The 27,449-nt window shown below is 36.1% G+C and overlaps 1 protein-coding gene across 7 annotated transcripts in view; it reads left to right on the plus strand.

Moving 5' to 3' along the window:
• Nucleotides 1-27,449, plus strand: part of PIGN (phosphatidylinositol glycan anchor biosynthesis class N) — a 111,612-nt gene that overhangs the window by 65,883 nt on the left and 18,280 nt on the right. For 6 of the 7 annotated variants that reach the window (XM_067698906.1, XM_067698907.1, XM_067698905.1 and 3 more), the window contains 8 exons: nt 3,408-3,510; nt 7,346-7,448; nt 9,337-9,423; nt 12,270-12,325; nt 12,621-12,696; nt 14,619-14,692; nt 18,275-18,317; nt 20,833-20,885. In XM_067698906.1, coding sequence (XP_067555007.1) covers nt 3,408-3,510; nt 7,346-7,448; nt 9,337-9,423; nt 12,270-12,325; nt 12,621-12,696; nt 14,619-14,692; nt 18,275-18,317; nt 20,833-20,885 — 595 coding nt within the window. Of the gene's footprint in view, nt 1-3,407; nt 3,511-7,345; nt 7,449-9,336; nt 9,424-12,269; nt 12,326-12,620; nt 12,697-14,618; nt 14,693-15,219; nt 15,381-18,274; nt 18,318-20,832; nt 20,886-27,449 lie in introns of those variants that run through there. The other variant, XM_067698910.1, reaches the window with a different exon arrangement.

Genomic DNA, 27,449 nt, shown 5'->3' on the forward strand with positions numbered 1-27,449 from the left:
ATTGACTCTCTAGGTAGAATTTTCCAAGTATACCATCATGTAATTTACAAATACAGATATGTATTTCCCCCTTCCTGTTCTTATTCCTCTCTTTTCTTTCATTTACTCGCATTGGCTAATACCTACAGTACAATATTAAATAGTAGAGATAGTGAACCTCCTTGAGTTTTTTCCTGATCTTAGTGGGAGTGTCTCTGGAGTCCCCCCATTTAAGACAAATGCTGGCTTTAGGACTGAGGTATATATATTTATCATGTTAAAGAAAGTACATGCTCTCCTGTTTTATTTAGGGTTTTTATTAAGAATGGATGTTGAATTTTGTCAAAGACATTTTCAACATCTATGGAGATAATAATATGTTTTTTTTTCCCTAGACCTGTTAATATGGTGAATAATACTAATAGATTTCCAGTATTGAGCCATTCTTGCATTTCTGATATAAACTCCTAAGACACATTTCATTATAATGTATTATTTTCTCAATGTAGCGTTGGAGTTCATTTGCTACTATTTTTCCATCAGTATTCATAAATGATATTGTTCTTTAATTTTCTTTGGTGTTCTAAATTTATCAGGCTTAGTTATCAATGTTATATTTGCTACATAAAAAGAATTGTTTCTCTTTAATTTCTATACTCTGAAACAATTTATGTAGCACTGGGACTATCTGTTCTGTAAAGTCCTGAAAGAATTCCCCTGTGAAACTATCTGAATTTAGTCCTTTTTTGTTGGGTAGTCCCCTGATAACTTTGTATTTCTCTATGAAATTGGTCTGTTTAAGCTTTTTATCTCTACTGCAGTTAGTTTGGAAAGCTATATTTGCTTAAGGAATTTTCTGTTTCTTCTAGATTTTCAAATTTATTCATATAGAGGGATGCAAAGTAATCTCTTATGATTTTTAAAAATTCCTTCTGTATCATTAGTCATTTCCCTCCTAATTTATTTTGTATATTTGCACTTTCTTCCTTTTCTTTGATTAACTTAGCTAGTGGTTTGTCCTTTTTGTTTATTTTCTCAAAGAACATGGATTTTGATTTACTAATTTGATCTACTGTTCTTCTGTTCAATACCTCATTAATTTTTGCTTTATCTTTAATTTCTAGTTTTATTACATTGTGTCTGAGAGTATTTTTTGTATTATTTTTACCTTATAGGACCTACTGATATTTTCCTTGTGCACTAGTGTATATGATTAACATTAGCATCCCATAGGTTTTAGTATGTTGTGTTTCCATTTTCATTTGTTGAAATATCTTTTTATTTCCCTTTTAATTTCTTTTTTGATCCATTAGTTGTTCAGGAGTATGTTGTTTAATTTCCACATATTTGTAGATTTTTCAGCTTTCTCTTGTTGTGATTTCTAGTTTTATACCATTATAGTCAGTAAAGGTACTTGAAATGATTTCAGTCTTATTAAATTTGCTAAGACTTGTTTTGTGATCTATTATATGATCTATCCTGGAGAATGTTCCATGCACAGAATGTGTTCTGCTCCTACTAGTTGGAATGTTATATAAATTTTTGTTAGATCCATTTGGTCTAATGTATGGTTCAAGTCTAATGTTTCCTTGTTGATTTTCTCTCTGGATGATCTATCCCTTTCTGAAAGTGGAATATTGAAGTCTCCTATTATTATTGTATTCTTGTCTATTTCTCCCTTCAGATCTATTAGTATTTGCTTAATATATTTAGGGGCTCTGATGTTGGGTGCATATATATTTACAGTTGTTATATCTACCTGATCAGTTGACCCCTTTATCATTATGTAATGACCTTATTTGTCTGTTGTTACCATTTTTTGGCTGAAAGTCTATTTTGTTTGATATAGCTATAGCTACCCTTCACTTTCTTTTGGTTTCTACTTATATGGAATATCTTTTCCATTCCTTCACTTTGAGCCTATGTGTGTCCTTAAATCTGAAGTGAGTCTCTTATAGGCTGGACATATATTTTAAACAAGACTTTTCCTCCTTGGGATTAGGAAAGCATCGGTACTAGAGGATGCCTACCATATGGTGCAAGGCATGAAATAGTTGACTCATAGGTAGGTCAGCAGTATCTCCAGAGGTATCTTCCAGGCACTAATTCACTATAGTCTAGCTCCAGTGAACATTTTTTGCTAATGTGCTGGGATCCCTAAATGGGTTATATGTTATGCAACTGGTTCTAACTTATGTCACTCAGGATGGGGACTCTTATTTCCCTTTTAGCATCTTATCAATCCTTTACACAAAAGTCAAACAAATACAGAAAATACAGGTTGGTAAAACAGGTCTCATTTGAACTGGCTTTTTAAATAAATATTAAAATACTATTTCTTTCTGTTAAAATATATACCAGATGATGATAACGTTACTGGAACTACACATCTGAAAAAAAATCAGAAGCAATTCCTTTAAGATTACTGTAAATATAACTTACATAATCTTAAATCTTGCAGTGACTCAACTTTGAATGAGATTGTCTTTACATTTAACTTATTAGTAGGTGTTGACTAGTAGTAATAATAGCACCTAGCAGTTATTAAGCACTTACTCTATCTCAGGCACTATGCTCAAGGAGCATTTTATAGGTGAAATTGTATTTAAACCTCACAACAACTTTATTCATTTCTACTTAACAGATGGAAATACTGCTTAGGCAGATTAACAAACTTGCCTCATGGTTAAAGAGTTATAAGTAATTCAGCAAGGATGCCCTCCCAAATTATCTGTCTTCATACTTTAGAGCATTTCATTCCACGCATATTGCCATCCTAGCCAGAAGGATTAGGAAATTATGCACATTTTCTTTCCAAAATAAAGATTGGGGAGTTTATGTTTTGCTACCCCCCAATTTATTTGCTCTTCTCCCACTGAAGTAGTTGCTTTCTAATATTGAGAAGAAAGATTACTTCACTTATTTGGATTACTCTTATTACAACTGTCGTGTGTGGTGAAGTCCTTGTCTCCTGTCTCTAATTTTCTAACTGGCACACTACAACTCTCAATGCATACTTTGCAGTGGGAAAACTTGGAGGAGGGAGTGTTTAGGAAAAATCAATTTCTGGGGAGTAAGTTGTCTTTGAACTAAATGTTTAATTAGGAGAAAAGTTGCTGAATCTTGAGTAATTTTTTTTATTATTTACATTAGAAAATGACAAATTATTTAAGAGTTATTACACTGAGCAAGGCTGAATATAAATTGGGAAAATCTGAAAAAAATTGTGGTTAAAATGATGAAATGTAATTTTAATTAAAAATGTGAAGTTTCAAATTTCTTACAAAAATGAGTAGGGCAAATGTGGCTTCATTTTAAATATCACACAAATAATAAATGCTATAAATGATAATAGAGTATTCAGTGCTTTAAACTCAACATACCCTGTGTCGCTTGTACTAACACTACCCACATGTGTTTTATTGCAGCCTCTTCCTTCGTCATGCCTCTACTGAGTCCTCTGATTCTCTTTGATCGGCTGTTTAGCATTCTTGTTTCCTCAATGTCGACCTACCTACTTCTAAGCACAGGGTATAAACTGTTTTTAAATTTTAATTTTTAGTAGCAAGTTTTAAATGACATATTGACATTTCTCTGAGTATTTAACCTCTGGAAATGAAAAATACGTGAATCTTGAGGAATAAATTATTTTTCCTCTGTAAAAACTGTATGTGACTTGATCTGTAATCTTCAGTTTTCTTTTTCTTATCATTTTCACAGTATTGCCTGTAGTCTTTGTGTTTCTGTTTATTTCCTGAAGTTGCTTAAATATTGCTTACCTACAGTGTTAGAGAGTTCTGATAGATTGTGGAGGAATTTTAAGTCTCAAACAATGACTTATAAGAATTTTAGTCTTTGTTGCATTCCTTTCATGCACTTTAAATTATGTTTTGATTTGTTCGTTCTTCTTTGAGTATAATATTTTATTTTTACTCCTACATATGTCATAGTCCAGATATTCCTTTTGATTCAGAAACCTTTTAGAATATTTTCCCAAAAGGTAAACTGTTAAAAAGTTAAACATTTTCATTGAAGATTAGAATTTCCTTGTAAAACAAAACCAAAATAGAACAGCTTGATTTGGGTTGGATTCTGAAGCATTCTCTAGAAATCAGTGAGAACGATGACATACTCTCCCATCTACTTTGAAGAAAAGAGTTCTTCACTTGCTTTTGAATTTTATTTCATCTTTACTTAAATCTTCATGAGGGTGAGAAATATGCACTTTATAATAAACACTGAATAGAGCAGACAAATCGAATAACCACCACTTAGACAGTTTCAAAATTTGGTCCAAATATAGGATCTTTATCCCAATTAGAATAAACCTAGGGATTTACATTGTGCACATTTAAGCACATTTAAGTTAAGAAATCTAAAAAGTGAAAAATCACGCCTAAAATCAGAATAATAAGTATGACCTTATTAACGAATGTATTAAGAAATATATTACCCAACATCAGAAAGTATATTTACCTTTGCAAAAGAAATTAGACAGAGGTAGCCTGAAAAAGCAGTCTAATAATTTCAGTTAGTACATTTTTCAGTGTCAAATCAGTTTTGCAAAACATAGTCCACCTGTTATCATTCCACGTCACTATTTTTGGATGACCTGGAGAGTTCTCCATGTAAATAAGTGAATAGTCAGAATTATAGGATATTTAAAAGAAATGCAGTTTCATTACTTTACAAAAGTACAATAATAGCAATCCTACTTCTAACAATGCACCCTTGATTAAATGAATAAAGAAGATTTATTTTTAGTCAGCATTTAATTATTTTTATGCAGATGGAAGCTATTATAATACTTGAAAATAGTTCTCTGTAGTTGGTTATAAACATTTTCCTCCAAAATTTTGATTATATTATCCCTTTGCTTAACAAAGTATAATACAACCTAAATGTCTTTTCAGCCCTGTTCAATTTGCACAGAGACCAAACTAGCAGATCCTAATTTAGAAAGGTTTTATTATGTACACTCTGAGCCCATGATGACATTTTATTGGTATTTCAGTTTATTAATTCAGATATACAGACTTTATATGAGATATTGGTTCTCTAAAGAAATAAAGTCCCATAAGAAGATTGTCTTTATCAGATTTATTCATCTACATTTTACAAAAATTTTATTTTATAGTTTTTGAAAAGAAGTAAATCTGTAGCACTATTTGTAGAACTATGGAATTTATGTTTTTACATATTAGGAAAGAATAATTTCATATATAAGTGCAAATATTTTAAAAATCATGGGTTTTTTTCTTTGTTTTTTGCTCAGAGAGTACACTTTCTTGATTCAATTAGCCAAGTTTTTTTTCACATTTCTAGTGTCCTGAACACTAGACAGACATACAGTTAGAACAATTAGTGTACCCCAGGTGTATAATAGAGTTGTAAGCTGCTATAAAATATGTACTCTATTTTACAATGTTAGGCAATTACAAAATGCAACAATTAAGTTATCGTAATTTAAGTTGTGAATTATGTGATATAAAGAATGACTAGAGACAGGGTTTGGGTAAGGGAGCTGAACTGGTGCCATCAAGGACTCATGTGGAAATTGAACTAAATTTTCAAGAATGGCTAGGATACAGGCATTCTAATTCTTTCTTTTTCAATTTTTTTTTAATCATTGTAAACATAGTATAATCACATTTTGAAGAGTAGGAATAAGGAAGAAAAATCATCTATTAACCCTACCCCTCCTATTGATGTTCTGACATATTTCCTTCCAGTCTTAGCTCTGTATTTATCTTTTTAACACAGTATTAATCATAGTCCATGTACTATTTTATATCTTTATTTTCTACTTTGCTGTATCTTATTTTTAATGTTTTTAAATTTTTATTTTATTTTTGTTTATTTATGGTTGTATTGGGTCTTTGCTGCTGCATGCGGACTTTCTCTAGTTGTATTGAACGGGGACTACTCTTCGTTGCGGTGCTCAGGCTTCTCATTGCGGTGGCTTTTCTTGTTGCAGACAGGCTCTAGGGGCATGGGCTTCCGTAGTTGTGGCATGCAGGCTTAGCTGCTCCCTGCATGTGGGATCTTCCCGAACCAGGGATCGAACCCGTGTCCCCTGCATTGGCAGGCAGATTCTTAACCAATGCGTCACCAGGGAAGTCCCTCTACTTTATTTTAGAAGCATTTTCCTAGTTGGCTTATAGGCTTCCTAACCATCATTTTTTTTTTTTTTTTTTTTTTTTTTTGCGATACATGGGCCTCCCACTGTTGTGGCCTCTCCCGTTGCCAAGCACAGGCTCCGGACGCACAGGCTCAGCGGCCATGGCTCACGGGCCCAGCTGCCCCGCGGCATGTGGGATCTTCCCGGACCGGGGCACGAACCCGTGTCCCCTGCTTCGGCAGGTGGACTCTCAACCACTGTGCCACCAGGGAAGCCCCGAAACACTTATCTTAAACTAGAGCAGAAAAGGGTTAGGAAAAGCATCTGTCACTGCATTCTCTCATGAACGTTTCTCCTTTGTCCACATTTTAATGTCCACATAGTACGCCAGCCTAAAGATGTACCATACATTATCTAACTAAACTCCCCTGTGGATATTAAGCTGTTTTCTTGTTTTTCTCTTCTGTAAACAATATTGTAACAAACATCTTCAGATGGGAATCATAGTGTATATGTCTGATTATTTTCTCAGGGTGAATTCCTAGAAGTGACATTATTAGATTTATACTATATGAATATTTTTTAGATTCTTGATGCATAGTATTAGATTGCCTTCCAGGAAGTGTTTATTCCTAAGTAGAGAGTATGAGAGTTCCTTTTTCATTATACTCTTGTTGACATTTTTTTAATATGGGTAAATATTATGTGACTATGGCATCTGTTTTATAATTTCTGTATCAGTTATCAATATGGTCAGACATTTTTATGGATTTATTGGCTCTTTTTTTGCTTTTTGAGAGGTTTATATTCCCGTATTGCACCCAGTTTTTAAAAAATTTGGGATGTTTGTCTTGCTCTTCTTCTCTGTATATTAATCATTTTAACTCAGGAATTGTCTTTTTACCTTTGTCTTATGCTTTCTTTCTTTTTTGTATATTTCTGTCATTTACCTCATGAATGAATTTTAAATATCTCTACTATTTTAAACATGTAATGATCTCAAGATCTGATAAATTTCAAAAGATGGTGTTAGAGTTGATATTTAAATGTTACTTTCCTTTCCTATTTTCCTCTTCTGGAAAGCCTAAAAAATTTAAATTTTGTGATGTTGTAACTTAGAAGTATTATCAAGATTGTTTTAATTTTGAGAAAGACCTATTAGTATTATAAATTTGCATTTTTATTTGTTTAATGTTTTTTTCTTTTCTACCCTCCCACTTCCACCTCACACCCCCCACCCCTTAGGTATGAAGCTCTCTTCCCATTAGTGTTGTCATGTTTGATGTTTGTCTGGATACACATGGAACAAGAAACCCTGCCACAATCTGTTGTTTTCTGTAAACAGAAGGTAGCTTGTCAAAATCATTCTTGCATTTATTTAAGAATATTAGAATATTCTCTATCCTATAAGGAGGTTGCAATGTTATTTCATCAAAAATTCTACTTAAAAATTTACAGTACTTAAGGCATTAATAATTAAGTCAAACAGTTTGTAAGGAAATTTTCACTTACAACCAAAGAAAAGCATGATTTTATTGTTTCATAGGCATTATATGGGTTGGGCTTTTCTTAGAGATTATTTGAGAATCTCTGATGCAAAAAAACATTAATAGAGGTGAAAGAATACTGGAGAAAGAATGTTCCTTATCTTGCTTGCCTTTGTTTTCACATCTAATTTTTCTTTCCTTCAGTTTATTTTCGTTGGAATAATATTTATGTTGTCACACTTCAGCTTATGAATTTGATCATAAAGTGACATTTGTGTTCCAGTGTTATTTTTCTCTTTCTAGTCATTCTAATCCAAAATGCTTATTCTGTCACCTTAGTGATCATGGCCTCAGTCCAAATCTTAGACTGTTTATTCAACATAATATACTTTGAATTGGCTAAAAGCCAACCAGATATTAAGGACACCTTTATCATGCTGAGCTAGAGAGCTAATTGATGTCTCTTGCCTTTATTTCAGAACTGAAGATAATTATAAGAAATTGGTGATAAAATATTTACAATTTTACTGAGGTCAGATAAAAGAAATATTGCAGGAAAATACCTTCATAATTGATCCATTGATTCATCCTTAACTGGTTCTAGTTGAGTTCACAAAGAGTACTTGATGTTTTAGAATAAACAATTTCAATAAAGAAGAAACTTTATTGAAGTATATTGAGTAATTACTGGTTTCTAACTTTCAGTCCTGGAATATTAAAACAATACATGAAAAGAAGTTTTGATCAGATTCAAGTAAATGGTCAGACTGTCCTTAGTATTAAATATTCAAAATTTTAATAATTAAATATTATTAAATTAAAAATGAGGTTTATTGTGTTATTTTTTAAATTCTTTTTTTTTTTTTTTTTTTTTGTGGTACATGGGCCTCTCACTGTTGTGGCCTCTCCCGTTGCGGAGCACAGGCTCCGGATGCGCAGGCTCAACGGCCATGGCTCACGGGCGCAGCCGCTCCGCGGCATGTGGGATCTTCCCAGACCGGGGCACGAACCCGTGTCCCCTGCATCGGCAGGCGGACCCTCAACCACTGCGCCACCAGGGAAGCCCTAAATTCTATATTTTAACTGAAAGGAGATATGTCTTTTTCTAGAAAAGAGGATTAAAGCATCCCAAGAACTTAACAGAAAATTACATGGGAAGTGGGAGATAGGGAAATTCTCCCTTTAAACTTATCCATGAGTTTTTCTTTTGTGGAAAAAGGGGGATTAAGCAAGAGTGCATCCATCATGTTGGAATTGAGAGGTTTTTATTTTACCAGGACAGAAATATATTGTTTTTTTATAGAGAGAAAATAATTTCTCTGGAAATGAGTTAACAGAAGAACAAAAAAACAGAAAAATATTTAATTTATCATGCTTTTTAATATCATACCATACTTGAGTTTGAGAAGATCGGGACACTGAGAAATCAGATGTCAGAAAAGGGAAAAATTATATAGGGATTTAAAAGTGAAGCATTTATACAGGATAATAAAAAGCCCAATTCTCACTTTTATTACACATATGGCAATACTACAACTCAGTTCCCTATATTATTAACAGTATATTTTACCTTTCGGCAGATGTTATTAAGGTGAAATTAAGCTATAGGAAAAGATTTATTTGTTTTTGTTTGTTTTCTTGTCAGTACAAGTTATCTTTCTAGCTATTGTAACTTTGACGGTAAGTTTGCTTTTGAGGGTAGAAGTAAGCAAACTGTTATTGTGCGTTTATAAATTTCTTATTTCACAGGTCTCCAGTATCCAATTCACCTATAATACTGATATAACCCAGTTTCGAGACCTCTATCTGGATGACATCCGTAGGGCCTTTTTCCTTGTATCCTTTTTATGGACTTCTGTTTTAAGGCACTGCAACCTCCCATTTAATGCAGTAAGAAGTGGGAGGGGTTTCTGCCTGTCATTTGGTAGTGGTATTACCTTGGAGGCCATTTAACCGCCCTCTCAACCATAATTTTCTCATATAGTTTACACTTCAAAAAATTTCTGAAACTATAGAAAAGCATAAAGAATGATATAACAAACAAATGTATATATGTGTATTCCTGCCATCCAAGATATCAACAACTAATATTTTGTCACATATGTCACACATTTTAAAAAATTAAAATATTACAGCTAAAGACAGTCTCCTTTCAACTTCCAACTCCAAACTAATTTCCCTCATCCAGAAGACACCACTATTATGAGTTAGGTTTGTATCTTTTTATGTGTATTTTATACTATACTCATGTTATATAACATCTGTCCCACAAGGTTTTTGGATCACATCAGAGGCAATATTGTGTGAAAGTTATTTGTATTAGAATTTTGTAAGACAGTGTGACAGAATAAAGTCTCATTTTGGGAAGGCTGGCTGACTGGGTTGAAAAAACTCATAGGGAGATATTTCCTTTGAACTTACCGTGGTGGAGTCTGGACCTTATAGGTCCAGAAAATAAATGTTCTTATTCTCTCCTCTACCTCTTGCCTTCACTCTCAATTTTGCTTTCTGTCTTTGCAGATTCCTTCCACTCAGCCTATACTAATAAAACACTTCTTCCTTTGAACCCTGCATCTCCCTAAATTATAATTTCATCTTGTCCTCTGTGTCTACTACCAAGCTCCTTGCTGCTACCATTTCCTCCCCATTTATGTACTATATCCTCAAGCCTTGACCAGTGCCTGGCACACAGTACTTCTTCAATATTTGTCAAATGTCTCTGCTGAAGTTGTCCTCTCGTGGTCTGCAGGGCCTTCCTGATTGCACAGTCTAATCTGTTCAGTTTTACTTGACCACTCTTACAACATTCAACTCAATTGACTTTTCTCTTTCTTTTCCCTTGACATCCAGAACATGATCCAGGTTCTCTTCTCAGCTTTTTACACCATCTCTATTCTCCTTCATGGAAACTTACTCTTCCTTTGCTCTTGAACCATGTATGTTTTTCTCCAAGCTCTATCATTAACCTTCTCCTCTAATTGTGCCTGGGTAATGTCATCCTCTCCTATAGCTTTGACTGACACCTCTGTACAAACAACTCTAAGATCTACTTCTCCAGCCCTGACCTCTCTGACCTTAAGAGTCAAATGTCCAACATCCTGCTGGGCATCACCAGATATATATCCACACTGACTAATGACTGCCCACCCCTCTCCAAAATCACTCTCTGCCAGGTTTCATCTCATTTAATGGCATCGCCATGCTCCCAGCTACCCAGGGCATCAAACTTGTCATATTTAACAACTCCCTGTCCAGTTTTAAAGTTCCATGGTCTCCCCTCCTTCTCCATTTCCACTCTAACCACACTGGTTCAGACTTTCCTTGTCCCCAACATAGATTACTGAGATAGCTTCCTAACTGAATTTCCTGCCTCTAATTATTTGTATCCCTGATCCAAATATCTCACTGTTATTGGTATTTCTTATTTATATTACTCACCTAAAATTCTTGCCAGCTCTTCATTGTCTCCACAATAAAGTTCAAGGTTTTTTATTAATATGCCACCCATCTACATTTCTTGCTTCATCTTTCACTGTACCCTTCAATAAACGCTCAGCTTCTATCACACCTGTTTACTGTTTCTTGACTACACCATTTTATTTATTTTTTTCTTTTGTCTGCACTGGGCGGCATGTGGGATCTTAGTTCCCTGACCAGGGATTGAACCCCGCACCCCCTGCGTTGGAAGCATGGAGTCTTAACCACTGGATCGCTAGGGAAGTCCTTGACTACATCATTTATTTCCCACTGTTTACCTTTAAATTCATCTTATATACTTCTACATATCATCATAATCTTAGTCACCATATGAGCACTTTAAACTATTTTATTTATATTTATATTCTTAGTGCCTAGCTCTGCCTCTGACATGTACTAGATGATAAATCTTGCTTGGTTAGTTGACTGGTTGAATGCATGGAACAATTAATATATTTAAGGCTCAAGTTACCAACGCAAATGCCGCTTTTTCACTGAAATTTGCCTTGATTCATACTTCCTTTTTAGTGTGTCTGTACCATTTTTGTGTATGTGTTTATGATAATAAAGTAACTAACATTTATCGAGCCCTTTCAGTGGGCCAGGCACTATTTTAAATACTTTACTAGCAGTAAGTTCTTAGACCCCAATATAATTAATACCTACTTTTTATTACTGCACTATTACAAATGTAAGTTTAAGAAATGTCAAAAAGATGTTTACTCTTTCTCATTCTCTATTGAATTATTTTAAAACATGATATCTTATTTCTTCCTAAGCCTTTCAAAGAACCTGGCACGTCTCACATGTAGTGGGCACACAGCGAGCATGTATGAAATGAAATCGTCGTATTTCAGCTGAAAATGTCTATCGCTTTTTTTTTTAATCATTAGCAGCCAACTACAAATAGCAGTAATCCAACTGTTTATGTTAGAGGCAAGGAAAATAGTAACCTTCCCAAGGTTACTAGTGACAAGGATGACCTCCCATGCCTCATTGTTCTTAGTACATTGCTTGTTCAGTCTGGTTCTTTCCAAATGCATTCACAAGGAGATACAATGGAACACTCATTTACAACAATTTATGATCAAATGTACAAGTAGAAAAGCAAATTACCCTCATGGTAGAATAGGTATATCTTTTCTCAATGAAAAAGAACTTTTATGAATTCTGACTTGTTTTGGCATTTCCTCAACTCTATTTAGGTTTTCTTCTTAATGACGGCCTTTTTTGGAACTGGGAATATAGCTTCTATTAACAGGTAATTTAAAATAAAAACAGCATATGTATAACCAGAAAATAATACAAATAGGGATTTTGTTCTGTACCTTGCTTTTTACACTGAAGGATGTATTTTGAAAATTGGTATGTATGGGCACATACAAGTCTATCTCATTCGTTTTACTGATTTTATAATAGTTCTTGAGACAATGTATACTTGTGCTTTAGTAAGAGTAGGTTTCAGAAAATTAGGTTAAACATGCTTTTTAGAAGAACGTTCTTTTAAAGTTACAATGTGAATTCTAAACTCCGTTTTCTTTTTGTTGATTCCTTAGCTTTGATCTTGCCTCTGTCTATTGCTTTCTGACCGTGTTTAGTCCTTACATGATGGGAGCCCTGATGATGTGGAAGGTTGGTTTTCTTATTTTCTTAAGATATTGATTTATAAGATTATGAACTCATTGTGACAATTAAGATTATGTAACATATGACATTAAGATTATAAAGTGACAGAGTTAAGTCTCATGGAAAGAAGATACCTTCTCAGACACTGTTGAATGGGAAGTCGGACACTTTAGCTTTTACTTCAAAATATAATCTTTTTACTTTACTCCTAAGCCCATTTAACTTCAAAGAAGTAGAGAGGCTGTTAGTCCCAGGAAGTCCTATCAAAGGTGATTAAAGCCTGTGGGGAGTGAAGGGTGGATCAAAACTGCCTTGCTCCTCAAGATCAAAGGCTCCCCGAACTGATGTTCCCCACCCCCAAGACTGCCAACGTGTTATCATTTTTTCTCATAATCCCTGTACTTAGAACTGATTTATTCATTCAATAAATATGTCATTGAAGGCTTATGAGCACCGGCTAGGTACTGAGGGTTCTAAGATAATGACAAATTATCAGCTTTCCAAGGGTTCAGACTCTCCAATAGAATGTAATTCATGCTCTTTCCCTTTTTCTCTAGGATCATTAAGCTTGTCTTATTCCCTCTACCATAGTGCCTGGCACATTTTATGTACTTCGTATATATTTGTTTAAATAAAAGAACTAATATCTGCCTAAAATCTGATTGCCTTCTATTCAGATCACATAAGTAATAATTGTTAAAGTATGTGTTTATTAACGGATTAATATCCTTTTTTTTGTTACTGCACTAATACAAATGTAATTTTAAGAAATGTTAAAAAAGATGTTCAGGGACTTCCCTGGTGGTCCAGTGGCTGGGACTCCACACTCCCAATGCAGGGGGCTCTGGGTTCGATCCCTGGTCGGAGAGCTAGATCCCACATGCTGCAACTAAGAGTTCGCATGCTGCAGCTAAGACCCGGCACAGCCAAATAAATACATAAATAAAAATATTAAATAAAAAAAAAAGATGTTCATTTTCTCATGTCCCATTCTCTACTGAATTCTTTTGAAATGTGTATTAACAGTTTCCTTAATCTTTATTTACATTTTTCTTAAAGGTAGTTGTTCTTTTCTCAGTCTGTTAAAGATCATGGGCCTTTAATTAAAAACAAGCAAAAAAAAAAGAAAGAAAAATAGAAGTTTAAACTAAATGCTAGACTTATAATCTCTAGCTTAATTCAGTAAGCTTTACTGACCTAATATATTTGGTCACTTTCTTTGACTGATGTGGCTGGAAGTGAAAATTCTCCTGGACCTCTGTTTCAGTCATGTAGCCTTCACTACATGTAGCCTTCGCTTGAACAAGAGTCTTATGCAGTTTTGAACATCATTTCTTTTCCATATTTTCTCCCTCCCCTCTTTGTTTAAACATTGTGTGTGTGTATTTTTTTTTTTAATTGGTCACTGGAAAGCAGTATCTCAAAATATTAACAGTGTTACACCTGGATTATAGATTTTTCAACCAGTGTAAATTTTATTATACCTTTCTCCATTTTTTTTACAGAGTATGAATTTTATAATCAGAAATAAATTAGTATTAAAATAAAACAACAGCAAGCAATGGTAAAACAGCTAAATCATGTTAATAGAGTTGTAGTATCAAATAACCAGATGAGTTCAGGGATCTGTGAATCAAATCATCAGGCTCCATAGTTTATTTGATTTGGGTCATTAATTATTATACTGAGTTAAATAGAACAAAAATTTGGAATAGGCTTTATTTGAAATATTTGTTGTTATCTTTTATACTACAAATGCTGTTGATGTGGATTTTTAAATCTGTTTTCGTCACCATTCTATATGTCATTGGTATCACGGTTTTATTTCAGCATTGGCTTTTCACTAATACAGACAAACTTTGAGAAATTGAAATATTTCTTCAAATGCTACAGCTACCCATGGCATCATTTGTTGTTCTTTTAAACAGATTTTAATCCCCTTTGCTCTTGTGATGTGTGCTTTTGAAGCTGTTCAGTTAACTACCCAGTTATCATCAAAAAGGTAAGATGAATGTTTAAGAAACATTGAATTTGTTAGTTTTTAGGAAATGAGAGTTAACGCTTGAGGGTATTTTGTGTGATTGCTATTAAGACACAGTAACATAGATTTATTATAAAAATGAGAAAAAAATGTTTCACCCTTTTAGTCAGAATTCAGTTGTCATGAGAGGAAATTAGTTGATTAGAGCCTGTAGCAGAATAATATGCTTTCTCAACAATAAAATGTTATTAGAATATTATTCAAGCTAGAGAGGAGCCCCCCTAGAAAACTATAAAATATAAACGTTAAATTCTTGTAGTTAATAACTTGTTTATTGTAGATATAACTGTGCCTACAAACTCCAAGGGATATCATTCTGTTTTCTTTTGGATTATTTCTTAAATGTGTATTAGACAAATGTGTTAACATTATATCATTTTACATGGCTTGAAATTAACTTCTAGATGTCAATAATTTACATAGTTTCTTAGTCTTGATTTCTACACTTTTGGCAAATGGAATGGGAAGTATCCTTTCTGAGTTTCTAGGAATTTCTGGAGCAGTCAGTGTTAAGCAATCAAGAAGCTGTCAACTCAACTATTTGCTTTTTTGGACGCAATGAAATTGTGTCATCAGCACAGGACTGATCAGCCTCTCTGAAAGACACGAGATAAATGTGTAGCTTCTTAGCAGTTTCGTTATTCTTGAATCAAACTGGAATATTCAATGCTGAAAGAAATAACTAATATTAGCATAAATTTGCATGTTCTTCTTGATGAATTTAAGCTAGAACCAAGTGAAGCGTATTATTATGTATTTGCCATAATAATAATAATAAAAAGGTTTTCTTGCACTATTTAAAAATAGTGGAAATCTCATTTCTAGACTAATTTAGTATATTTTTGCAGGATATTTACATGAATTTAACATTAAAAGCATTTATACCTTGTCAATACCACATAGAAGATACTTAGATGCAATTAAAAAAAAACTAGTAAGTGACATGTACTTTCTCACATCTCTGTTAACAGATGCAAGTTTTTAGAAGGGCTTTTAATTAAAGTTTAAGAAGACCTGGGGATATGTGGGATGAGAGGTAGAAGGCTCATCAAAATGTGTGTGTATATGTGTGCGTGTATTTGTGTGTGTGTGTGTGTGTGTGTGTGTGTGTGTGTAGTAATTTTAACCTGAGACTAGTACGATGAAAAACTAAATACAAAGGGAGAGTTTTAGTTTTGTTCGTTTGGTATTTAGTTTGTTTAGTATTTAGTTTTTCTAAAACGAAAAACTAAATACAAAGGGAGAGAACTGAGGCAAAGATGACAAAGTTGTGGCTTTATAAATGTCTTCTCTTTTGACCTTTAAACCTTTACAAGTCACTGACATTCCCCCCTAATATAACACTGACCCCTCAAACTTAACATGTCGTACATTGAACCCAGCAATTCCCTTTCTTCCTGTTGAACTCTGCTCATCCTGTTTTCTTTTTCTAATCCGTTGCACAAACCCAAATCCATCCATCCCTCATTGCCAAATCCACTCGCTACATGTCACTGTTATCGTCTCTTCTTTCTATTCACATTTTCAGTCACCTCCACGAACCCACTATCATCAGTCATCTTCAGGGGCCTCTTAGCTGATCTCCCTGCTTTTACTCCTGTCCTCCTACAGTTATTATCCATACAACAGACAGAGGAGCCTTTAAAACCTTCCAATGGCTTCTTGTCACAACTAGGAAAAATTCTAAAGTCCTAATTATGGCCTAAATGGCCCCATGTGATCTGGCCCCTGCATATCTATCTCTCCAACCTTATTTCCCACAACTCTTGTGCTAGCACACTCTGCTTAAAGCTGACCCTCTTGCTGTTCTTCAAATACACCATGCACGTTTTCACTTCATGCCCTTTGTACGTTCCACACTCTCTCTACCTGCAGTGCTCTTTACTCATATAGTTTCATGGTTCACTCTGTTCACACAGGTCTCTACTTAAATGTCTTCTCCTCATAGAGGTCTCCCCCGATCAATTGACTTTTCTTCCTGACATTTAACACCACCTGACATTTTATTGTTATTACAAACATTCTATTTATTATTTGTCTCCCTGAGTAGATGGTAGGCTCTGTTCACCAATGTTCTACCAGCAACAAGAACAGTGGCTGGCATACAATAGAAACTGAAAACCTATGTGCTAAATTAGTGGTAGAAGTTATCAGCACAAAATAAAACTGGAAATGGCTACTACTACACATTGTGACATTTCTTTTATACACAAGACTGACTTAAGAACGTCCCCCTTTTGGTTCCATAGAGCACTAAAATTTGACCCAGGAAAAATTAGACTTGGTAGAAACAACAACAAATAACACTGTAAAAAGGTAAAACCACCCAGAGTAAAATCTATAACTGACAAAATAATGATGAAGAAGCAAAAAATTAAAAATAGTGACATCACCAAATGCTGCGGAGGATGCAAAGAAATTGCTCTCAGACATTGCTGGTGGGAATGTAAAATAGTACAACTACTCTGAAAAGAGTTATCCAGTTTCACATGAAACTGCGCAAACAACATAATCCAGTAACTGCACTCGGCTCTTTTTCCTAGAGAAATGAAAACTTGTGTTTGCACAAAAACTGTACACAAATGTTTATAGCAGCTTATTTGTAATAGCCATAAACTGGAAACCACCCTGATGTCCTTTGGTGCTTGAATGGTTAAACAAACTGTGGTATAATGGCAATAAAAAGGAGCAAACTATTGATACACACAGAACCTTAGATGAATCTCAAGAGAATTGTGCTGAGTTGAAAAAGGCAATCCCAAAATGTTATAAGTGATTCAAATGATTCCACTTGTACAACACTCCTGAAATAACAAAATTATAGAAACAGAGAACAGATTAGTGGTTTCCAGGGACTGGGGATTAGACAGAGAGTAAGCAAGAGGAGGATAGATGTAGCTATAAAGGAGTATCATGAGGGATCCTTGTGATGATGGAAACATTCTGTATCTTGATAGCATCAATGTCAGTATCCTGGTTGTGATATTGTGCTATAGTTTTGTAAGATGTTACCAGTGGGGGAAACTGGGCAGAGGGCACATGGGTTCCCTCTATATCATTTCTTGCAGTTGCATGTGAATCCATCATTATCTAAAATAAAAACTTTAATTTAAATAATCATAATTCATGTCCCTTTCTTTTTAAAATTTTATTTATTTTTTTACACATCAGGTTCTTATTAGTCATCAGTTTTATACACATCAGTGTATACATGTCAATCCCAATCTCCCAGTTCATCACACCACCCCCACCCCCCCGCTGCTGTCCCCCCTTGGTGTCCATACGTTTGTTCTCTATCATGTCCCTTTCATACCATTGAAATAAATATTCAAAGTGTTAAATAACATTTTTGAAGTCTAGCCCATCACTGTGGGACTGTAGTCCATGATAATGTGAAAAGAGCCTTTGTCAAATGTAGTATTTTCAGAAGCAGAAATACTAATAACAGAATGTTAGATTATTTGATTATTTTCATTTTGATTTTAATGTGCTTTTAAAATGTGTCTGCAGTATTACATGTGTTTTTTCTTTATTTTTTTCCAGTCTTTTTCTCATGGTTATCAACATATCAGACATCATGGCTTTGGTAAGGCATTACTGGATATTCAATATAAATAAGATTGACAAGCTAAACAATGAGTTGATTTTTTTATATATATATATTAATTTATTTATTTATGTACGTTTGGCTGCATTGGGTCTTCGCTGCTGTGCACAGGCTTTCTCTAGTTGCAGTGAGCGGGGGCTACTCTTTGTTGCAGTGCGCGGGCTTCTCATTGCGGTGGCTTCTTTTGTTGTGGAGCACGGGCTCTAGGTGTGCGAGCTTCAGTAGTTGTGGCACGCAAGCTCAGTAGTTGTGACTTGCGGGCTCTAGAGCTCAGGCTCAGTAGTTGTGGCGCACGGGCTTAGTTGCTCTGTGGCATGTGGGATCTTCCTGGACCAGGGCTCGAACCCGTGTCCCCTGCATTGGCAGGCAGATTCTCAACCACTGTGCCACCAGGGAAGTCCGCCAATGAGTTGATTTAATCAAGTGAAATATGAATGCATTTCTGTACGTGAACTCTTTACATACTGAGTTATAAGTGCTGGCATAATTAACACATAAACTACTTTCTTTTTATATGACCTATAATGTGGTAAGAGTGCTCTTCTTAGAGTGTCAGAAATCTCCTAACTTGATTTATTAGAATCTGTCACTTTATACACAGTCTTCAATGGTACATTGTATTTGAAATGAAACTTCCATAGGAAGTTAACAGAAAAAGCTAACTTTAGGTTTAGGTAATATACCATTTTCCTACTTGAAATGCTGATTTTTAACCATTTTGTCAGATTGAAAAAGAAAGGAAAAAAGAGGGGAGGAGGAAGGGAAGGAAGGAAAGAGGGAACAGAGTGGGATGATGTTATCAAGATGCTAGCTCTAATAATGAGTTCTAGTGCAGAACAGGTAGGTGGGCCTCTAGTATGTAATGTATTAACAAAAAGAACCCATTTTACACCTGCAAGTTCAGGAGGGTTCCCCAAACTACCCTAAGGTTTGATAATTCACTAGATGGACTCACAGAATTCACTGAAGATGTTATATCCACAAGTGTGGCTTATTACAGGGAAAGGAGACAGATTAAAATCAGCCAAGGGAAGAAACGCAGAGGGCAGAGTCCAGAAGGGGTCCAGGTCTGGCCATACTCTCCCCGTGAAGCTGGGACAGCCGTGCTCTACCGGCAGCGATGTGTGACAGTGCACGTGGAGTACTGCCAGCCAGGCTCACCAGAACCTCGATGTCCAGGCTTTTTATTGGAGCCCAATCGTATATTGTTCCTGTGGCCAACCTTTAATCTCCAGTCCTTCTAGAGGTAGAACTGATAACACACGGCCCAAAGCCCTGAACATAAATCACATTATTAAACTGTCCAGTGGCTGAGGTCCCCCAGGCAAAACACTCCTATCAGGCAGGACCTAGTAATCGCCTCCTAGTAGCTGAAGGTAAAGGCCAGACCTCTCTTTAGATAGGGTTAATTCTTCACTACACATCTTATGCTGGAAGTGCTGAGAGACGAATGTTAGGGTAACTTCCCAAATCAGATTCCTAGTCACTTGATTCAGATGAGAACATTTTTATGTTATATCGAACTGGATATATTTCTGAAATTGACCACACATAATGTTAGAACAAATTAGCTTTCAGTTTTGCTCACAAAGTGGCAAATAGACAAAGACATATTAACAGAAGAGAATTTAAATTCTCTGATTAATTTTATATGAAGAATCAGACTGCTGAGTTTAACTTAGAGAGCCATGTGTGGTCTAAGTTCTGCTTACCTGACTGGCATTGTATCTCTCCTCTCCCTCCTTGTTTCCTCTACCCCAGCCTCACCTTGGACCTGCCAAGCTCTACCTGGACTCTTGATGTTTATAAGCGTTACTCCCTCTGTCAGAAACAAACTTCTCCCCGGATCTCTCCAACCTCCTCTTTCCTCTGACTCTTACTTGTCACTTAGATTTTTAGACTTTTTATTGGGACAACCTTCCCTTATTACCCCAGCTGGGGTGTGTGCCCCTTTCTTTGTGCTCCTGTACTTGCCTGTATTTCCAATCATAACACTCATCACACACACACACACACACACACACACACACACACACACACACACGCCTGATAAATTGACTGAATCAGTCACTAGATTATAAATCTCCTGAAAGAGAGTTTATCTCCAGGACCTAACACAATGATTAGCACATAGTAGGCGATCAGTAAATGTTTGCTGATGAATAGATGATACGGCTTCCTTTCACTGCAGTCTTTGGTATTATCGATACTTAGTGTCTTTTATGAAAGTTGGCTGGGTTTTCTTCTAATTATTCAAGATGTCACTTTTGTGCTTATATGATTGAATGGCAATGCTGTTTGTGGCTTTTAAGCTATTGCTCATTTTAGTCCAAGCAAAAATTTCAATAAAGGGCGAATTCTTATTGATTCCAGTCAGATAGTGGTTCTGAGGGGTCAGAAATCTGAAGGACATAATCCTAAAACAAAGTTGCTTTTAGGCTGAATCTATATAGCCTTTGTTTTTAATGAAGCCATATTTTGTTTTATTTGACAGCATTTTTTCTTCTTGATCAAAGATTATGGCAGCTGGCTTGATATTGGAACAAGGTATAGTATATATTCACATAGAATTCTTCAGAGTGCAGTGAAAAATAGTAACTTGGTATCTTAGTATAGAAGATTTCAATTTGATTTTTGAAGTAAGCATAGCAAGTAGCAATTATTTTAAACCTCTGGAGGTGAGACACGTCCCTCCAGTTCTTGGCATTAACACATTATCAGGTGTTTCCTTGGGATGATGTGGGGACAGATGTTAAGTCTGAAAGAAATGCAGAACAGCAGGAAGGTACAAGGAAAACTGCTTGAATCTGGGGTAGATCACTCCAGTGTCTGTGTTCTCATAATCTCTCAATCTCTCTCAAGAACAATGAAGCTATTCAAGTTGCAGTGTGAATTTTCTGTGGCAGTTTACATTTCATGTAATCATCATATGCCTCCCAGAATCTTCAATATGGGAACATGTTAACATGTGATACCTATAACATTGTGTTTTAAAGTATAATCTGAACAAAATGTCAGTTTCCTGTTTATTGTGATTTGAACGTCAACGATTGCCATAATCTGTTAAATTTCTTCTCTTTGAGGGGAAGAAAGCAAGGTTGATCCTTTTGCCTTTTTGTTTTCAAATGCATTCAAAGATAGAATACATTCTTATAGACTAATTTTATTTCCTTTAGTCAGTATTTGTTCAGCCAGGAATTGTGTAGGTTTGGGTGAGGTACTCGATTACAAGTCCTCTCCTCTGTTCCTACCTCTTAGGCAGCTCAGGCTTGTACCGCCTTGTTATTTATATAGAGGTCTGTCTCCCTTGATAGTCAGCTGATTTGACTCTCTTTCATTCCTTGTGTGCTAAGCACAAAGAGGGTACTCCACAGGTCGTTAATTTTGTTTTCATTAGTCTCTTAAGTTTGAAGCTTAGGGAAAGTTTTAATGTGTCCTTCTCACCAGCCCTCTGATCCCAAAGTGTCCAGGCAGGTAGTAGGTCATGGTATGGGCTTTAAGCCAGAGCTCCTGGGATTGATCTATTTCTGCCACTTTTTAGCTGTAAGACTGACAGCAAGTGACTTAACGTCTCTAATCTCTCTCTGTCTCTTGTCGTTTTGAATGAATTAATCCATCTAAAGCGTTTAGCACAGTGCCTGGCATCAAATAAGCTCCAATAAATGGAAACTATTATTATGTTTTTATCCTTCATAGTGTTTCTTGTATTTGAGATACCTCTCCTTATTATCTCCATAATTTGATTAATTTATTTTCATTTTAAACATAGGTCAGAATTTTGTTTGGAAAATATTCTGACAAAATATAGCATTATTACATATGAGACGTTTTATTTTATTCTTAATTGTAGCAAAATATACATAATATAAAATTTACCATCTTAACCCTTTTCAAGTGTAGAATTCAGTGGCATTAAGGACATTCACATTGTTGTACAACTATCATTATCATTCCATCTCCATAATGGTTTTCATCTTGCAAAAAACTCCTCATTCCCCATCTCCACCAGCCCTGGCAACCAACATTTTAATTTCTGTTTCTATGTATTTGACTACTCTAGGATAGCTCACATAAATTAAATTGTACGGTATTTGCCCTTTTGTGACTGAATTATTTCACTTAGCATGATATATTCAAGGTTTATCCATGTTATAGCATGTGTCAGAATTTCCTTCCTTTTGAAGGCTGTATAATATTCTATTGTGTACAGACCACATTTTGTTTACCCATTCATCCATCAGTGGACACTTGAGTTGTTTCCCCCTTTTGGCTATTGTGAATAATGCTGCTATAATATGGGTTTGAGACTTTTTGATGGGAGAAATTTATATTGGTTTTGGCTCTAAAGAGATGTGAAGGAATGAAGAGGATATAATTCTCACATGAAGATGTGCATCATTAATTTCTACATAGCATCATTAATTTATATTACGCAAATTAAGGATTTGATTTTCTCTGATTCGCTTGAGATTTATCTTTACTTGGCAGATTTTTTTCTTCAAAGTACGAATTTCACTGTTATTACCAGTAATAACATGCATAAAACACAAAGCATTTTTAAATATCCATGATCTCAATTCAACAGGGCAGATATTTATTGATCACCCGCTATGCACCAGGTGAATTTCTGGGGATGAAAAGCACATTCTCAGGCTCTCAGGGAGCTTAAGGTTGGAGGAGGAAACAGACTCATGAGCAGACAATATGGTGCAGTGTGAGAATTTCTAGAATAGTCTCTTGGGTGCTGTGGGGACATTAGTCAGGGCACCTACCTCAGCCTTGCAGGGTAAGGGAAGGCTTGTCAGGAGAGGGACTGTTTAGACACTGCAAGAGTAGCATTTAGAAGAGCGCATTGGGTCACAAGATCTAGGGAGAATGTGTAGCATAAATAAACGCAAAGATCTAATGGCACCTTAAGGAACCACTGATATTTATGGGTAGAGAACAGGAGGTGTGGCAATGAGGCTGAAAGAAGTGGCCAGAAAGGCAGGAGGAAACCAGGTGAGAGTAGTGTGGTGGAAATCAAAAGAACATTCAGGAAGGAGGGAGGTTATTGAGATGTTACAGAGAGAGTAGGTAGGAAAAGACATAAAGACATGCATTGGATTAAACAGTGGGTCATTGATGAGCTTGGCCAGGGACGGTTCAGGGGTAAGATTTAATATTAGACGTCTGCACTGAATCAAATCCATTGATTTCTGGGTGAGGACCACAGACCAAAGATAATCATTTTTCTCCTCTCTACCAAGTCTTCAATAAAATAACAAACCCAGCAAAAGTGAAGAGAATAGAAAAATGACCATCAGCAAATGCAAGTTCAACAAATTCCTAGAAGATGGATAATCCAAGAGAGGAATCAGCAGCCCAGAATCTATCAGCAAGTGCTGCCAAAGGAACAGAAAAGCCCAGAGGCTCCAGACTCAGTCGGACAGTAATATGGAGCTCAGGAGTGAGGAAGGGGATTAACTGCATGTCTCTCAGTCCAGTGATGGTACCAGTGGGCTCTCCATGGCCTCTTTCCTCCTTCCTTCATCCCCACGTAGGAAGTACTACTTTCTGCATTTTACTCCCAGGGAAAAACCTGGAAAGAGGCTGAGGAGATGTGAAGAATTTCACTGCTGTGACACATGTGCTTCTACCTCATAGAAAACCTGTCCTCCACTCTAGCATTCATAGCTTCCTTCCACCCCAGCCCAAAGGGCAGAGGCAGGCACCCCTCCTGCTAATCCTGAAACATGACATAGCAATTTTTATTACATACCCACAACTTACTGGCAACTATCCTATATGTGAGTTAGACCTAGAGGAAACCAAGACTTTCTTAAAAACTTAACACTACCCTCTGATTGCTATTCTGAATAGAATAGCAATTCTATTCCTAGATACCTACCCAAGAGAAGGAAAAAATATGTACTCAGAAGACTTGTACAGGAATTTTCATAGTAGCTTTATTAATAATAACCAAAATCTGGAAACAACCCAGATGTTTATCAGCACTTGAATGGATAAACAAATTATGCTATATCCATAAAATGGAAAACTACTTATTAATAAAAAAATGAACAACTGATGAACCCAAATACATGGAGGAATCTTAAAAATTTTTTAATGAGTAAAAGAAACCAGGTGCATTAAGAGTACATATTGTATTATTCCATTTATGTAAAATTCTAGAACAGACAGAATTAATCTATAGTCACAGAAAGCTGATCAATTGTTGTCTGGGCCTGGGAATTAGGGTAAGCGTGCCTATAAATGGGCATGTGGAAACTTTTGGACTGATGGAAGTGTTCTACGTCTTGACTGTGATGATGGTTACATGGGTGAATCATTTGACAATACTCATTTAACCGGATACTTAAAATGGTTCCATTTTCTTTTTTTCTTTTTTTTTGGTTCCGTTTTCTTATATATAAATTATACTTCAAAGTTGATTCATAAGGAAAAATAGAAGAACTAAAATAACTACCTAAAATTGACATGAGTAGGGTATAGTATAAGTCAGCCAAATCCTCCTCTTGCCTAGCAGAGACTTAATAAATGATGTTGTAAATTGATGCATCAATAAACAGCAATGTAAAGATACTAATTCATGTCAAGGAGGTAACCACCAGAAGGTCTAAAAAGGGAAGCAGTTAGAGTAGTTGCTTGAGAAGTGGGTAAGAAAGAATGAGGGGTATTACTTTTCATTGTAAGCCTTTCTCCCTTATTTTGCTTTTTTAATGCTGTGTGTATGACTCAGATAAAAATTAAAGGGAAGCCCTGAACCAAGATGGCAGAGTAGAAGGACGTGCTCTCACTCACTCTGTGAGAGCACCAGAATCACAACTAGCTTCTGGACAATCATCGACAGGAAGACACTGGAACTCACCAAAAAAAGATACTCCACATCTAAAGACAAAGGAGAAGCAACAATGAGATGGTAGGAGGGGCGCAATCACAGTAAAATCAAATCCCATAACTGCTGGGCGGGTGACTCACAGACTGGAGAACACTTATACCACAGAAGTCAACCCACTGGAGTGAAGGTTCTGAGCCCCACATCAGGCTTCCTAACCTGGGGGTCCATCAACAGGAGGAGGAATTCCTAGAGAATCAGACTTTGAAGCCTAGCGGGATTTGATTGCAAGACTTTGACAGGACTGGGGGAAACAGAGACTCCACTCTTGGAGGGCACACACAAAATAGTGTGCACATCGGGACCCAGGGGAAGGAGCAGTGAACCCAGGGGAGACTGAACCAGCCTACCTGCTAGTGTTTGAGGGTCTCCTGCAGAGATGGGGGGTGGCTGTGGCTCACTGTGGGGACAAGGACACTGGCAGCAGAAATTCTGGGAAGTGCTCCTTGGCGTGAGCCCTCCCAGAGTCTGTAATTAGCCCCACCAAAGAGCCCAGGTAGGCTCAAGTGTTGGGCTGCCTCAGGCCAAACAACCAACAGGGAAGGAACCCAGCCCCACCCATCAGCAGACAAGCAGATTAAAGTTTTACTGAGCTCTGCCCACCAGAGCAAAAGTCAGCTCTACCCACCACCAGTCCCTCCCATCAGGAAACTTGCAGAAGCCTCTTAGATAGCCTTATACACCAGAGGGCAGACAGAAGAAGCAAGAAGAACTACATTCCTGCAGCCTGTGGAACAAAAACCACATTCACAGAAAGATAGACAAGATGAAAAGGCAGAGGGCTATGTACCAGATGAAGGAACAACATAAAACCCCAGAAAAACAACTAAATGAAGTGGAGCTAGGCAACCTTCCAGAAAAAGAATTCAGAATAATGATAATGAAGATGATCCAGGACCTCGGAAAAAGAATGGAGGCAAAGATTGAGAAGATGCAAGAAATGTTTAACAAAGACCTAGAAGAATTAAAGACAAACAAAGATGAACAATACAGTAACTGAAATGAAAACTACACTAGAAGGAATCAATAGCACAATAACTGAGGCAGAAGAATGGATAAGTGACCTGGAAGACAGAATGGTGGAATTCACTGCTGCGAAACAGAATAAAGAAAAAAGAATGAAAAGACATGACAGCCTAAGAGACCTCTGGGACAACATTAAACCCAACAGCATTCGCATTATAGGGGTCCCAGAAGGAGAAGAGAGAGAGAAAGGACCAGAGGAAATATTTGAAGAGATTATAGTCAAAAACTTCCCTATCATTGGAAAGGAAATAGCCACCCAAGTCCAGGAAGCACAGCGAGTCCCATACAGGATAAACCCAAAGAGAAACACACTGAGACACATAGTAATCAAACTGGCAAAAATTAAAGACAAAGAAAAATTATTGAAAGCAGCAAGGGGAAAATGACAAATAACATACAAAGGAACTCCCATAAGGTTAACAGCTGATTTCTCAGCAGAAACTCTACAAGCCCGAAGGGAGTGGCATGATATACTTAAAGTGATGAAAGGGAAGAAGCTACAACCAAGATTACTCTACCCAGCAAGGATCTCATTCAGATTCGATGGAGAAATTAAAACCTTTACAGACAAGCAGAAGCTAAGAGAATTCAGCACCACCAAACCAGCACTACAACAAATGCTAAAGGAACTTCTCTAAGTGGGAGACACAAGAGAAGAAAAGAACCTACAAAAACAAACCCAAAACAATTAAGAAAGTGGTCATAGGAACATACATATCAATAATTGCCTTAAACGTGAATGGATCAAATGCTCCAACCAAAAGACACAGGCCTGCTGAATGGATACAAAAACAAGACCCATACATATGCTGTCTACAAGAGACCCACTTCAGACCTATAGACACATACAGACTGAAAGTGAGGGGATGGAAAAAGATATTCCATGCAAATGGAAATCAAAAGAAAGCTGGAGTAGCAATGCTCATATCAGATAAAATAGACTTTAAAATAAAGAATATTACAGGAGACAAGGAGGGACACTACATAATGATCAAGGGATCAATCCAAGAAGAAGATATAACAATTATAAATATATATGCATCCAACATAGGAGCACCTCAATACATAAAGCAACTGCTAACAGCTATAAAAGAGGAAATAGACAGTAACACAATAATAGTGGGGGACTTTAACACCTCACTTACACCAATGGACAGATCATCCAAAATGAAAATAAATAAGGAAAC

The sequence above is a fragment of the Pseudorca crassidens genome, chromosome 12 (assembly GCF_039906515.1).
Source record: "Pseudorca crassidens isolate mPseCra1 chromosome 12, mPseCra1.hap1, whole genome shotgun sequence".
NCBI classification, from domain to species: Eukaryota; Metazoa; Chordata; class Mammalia; order Artiodactyla; family Delphinidae; genus Pseudorca; species Pseudorca crassidens.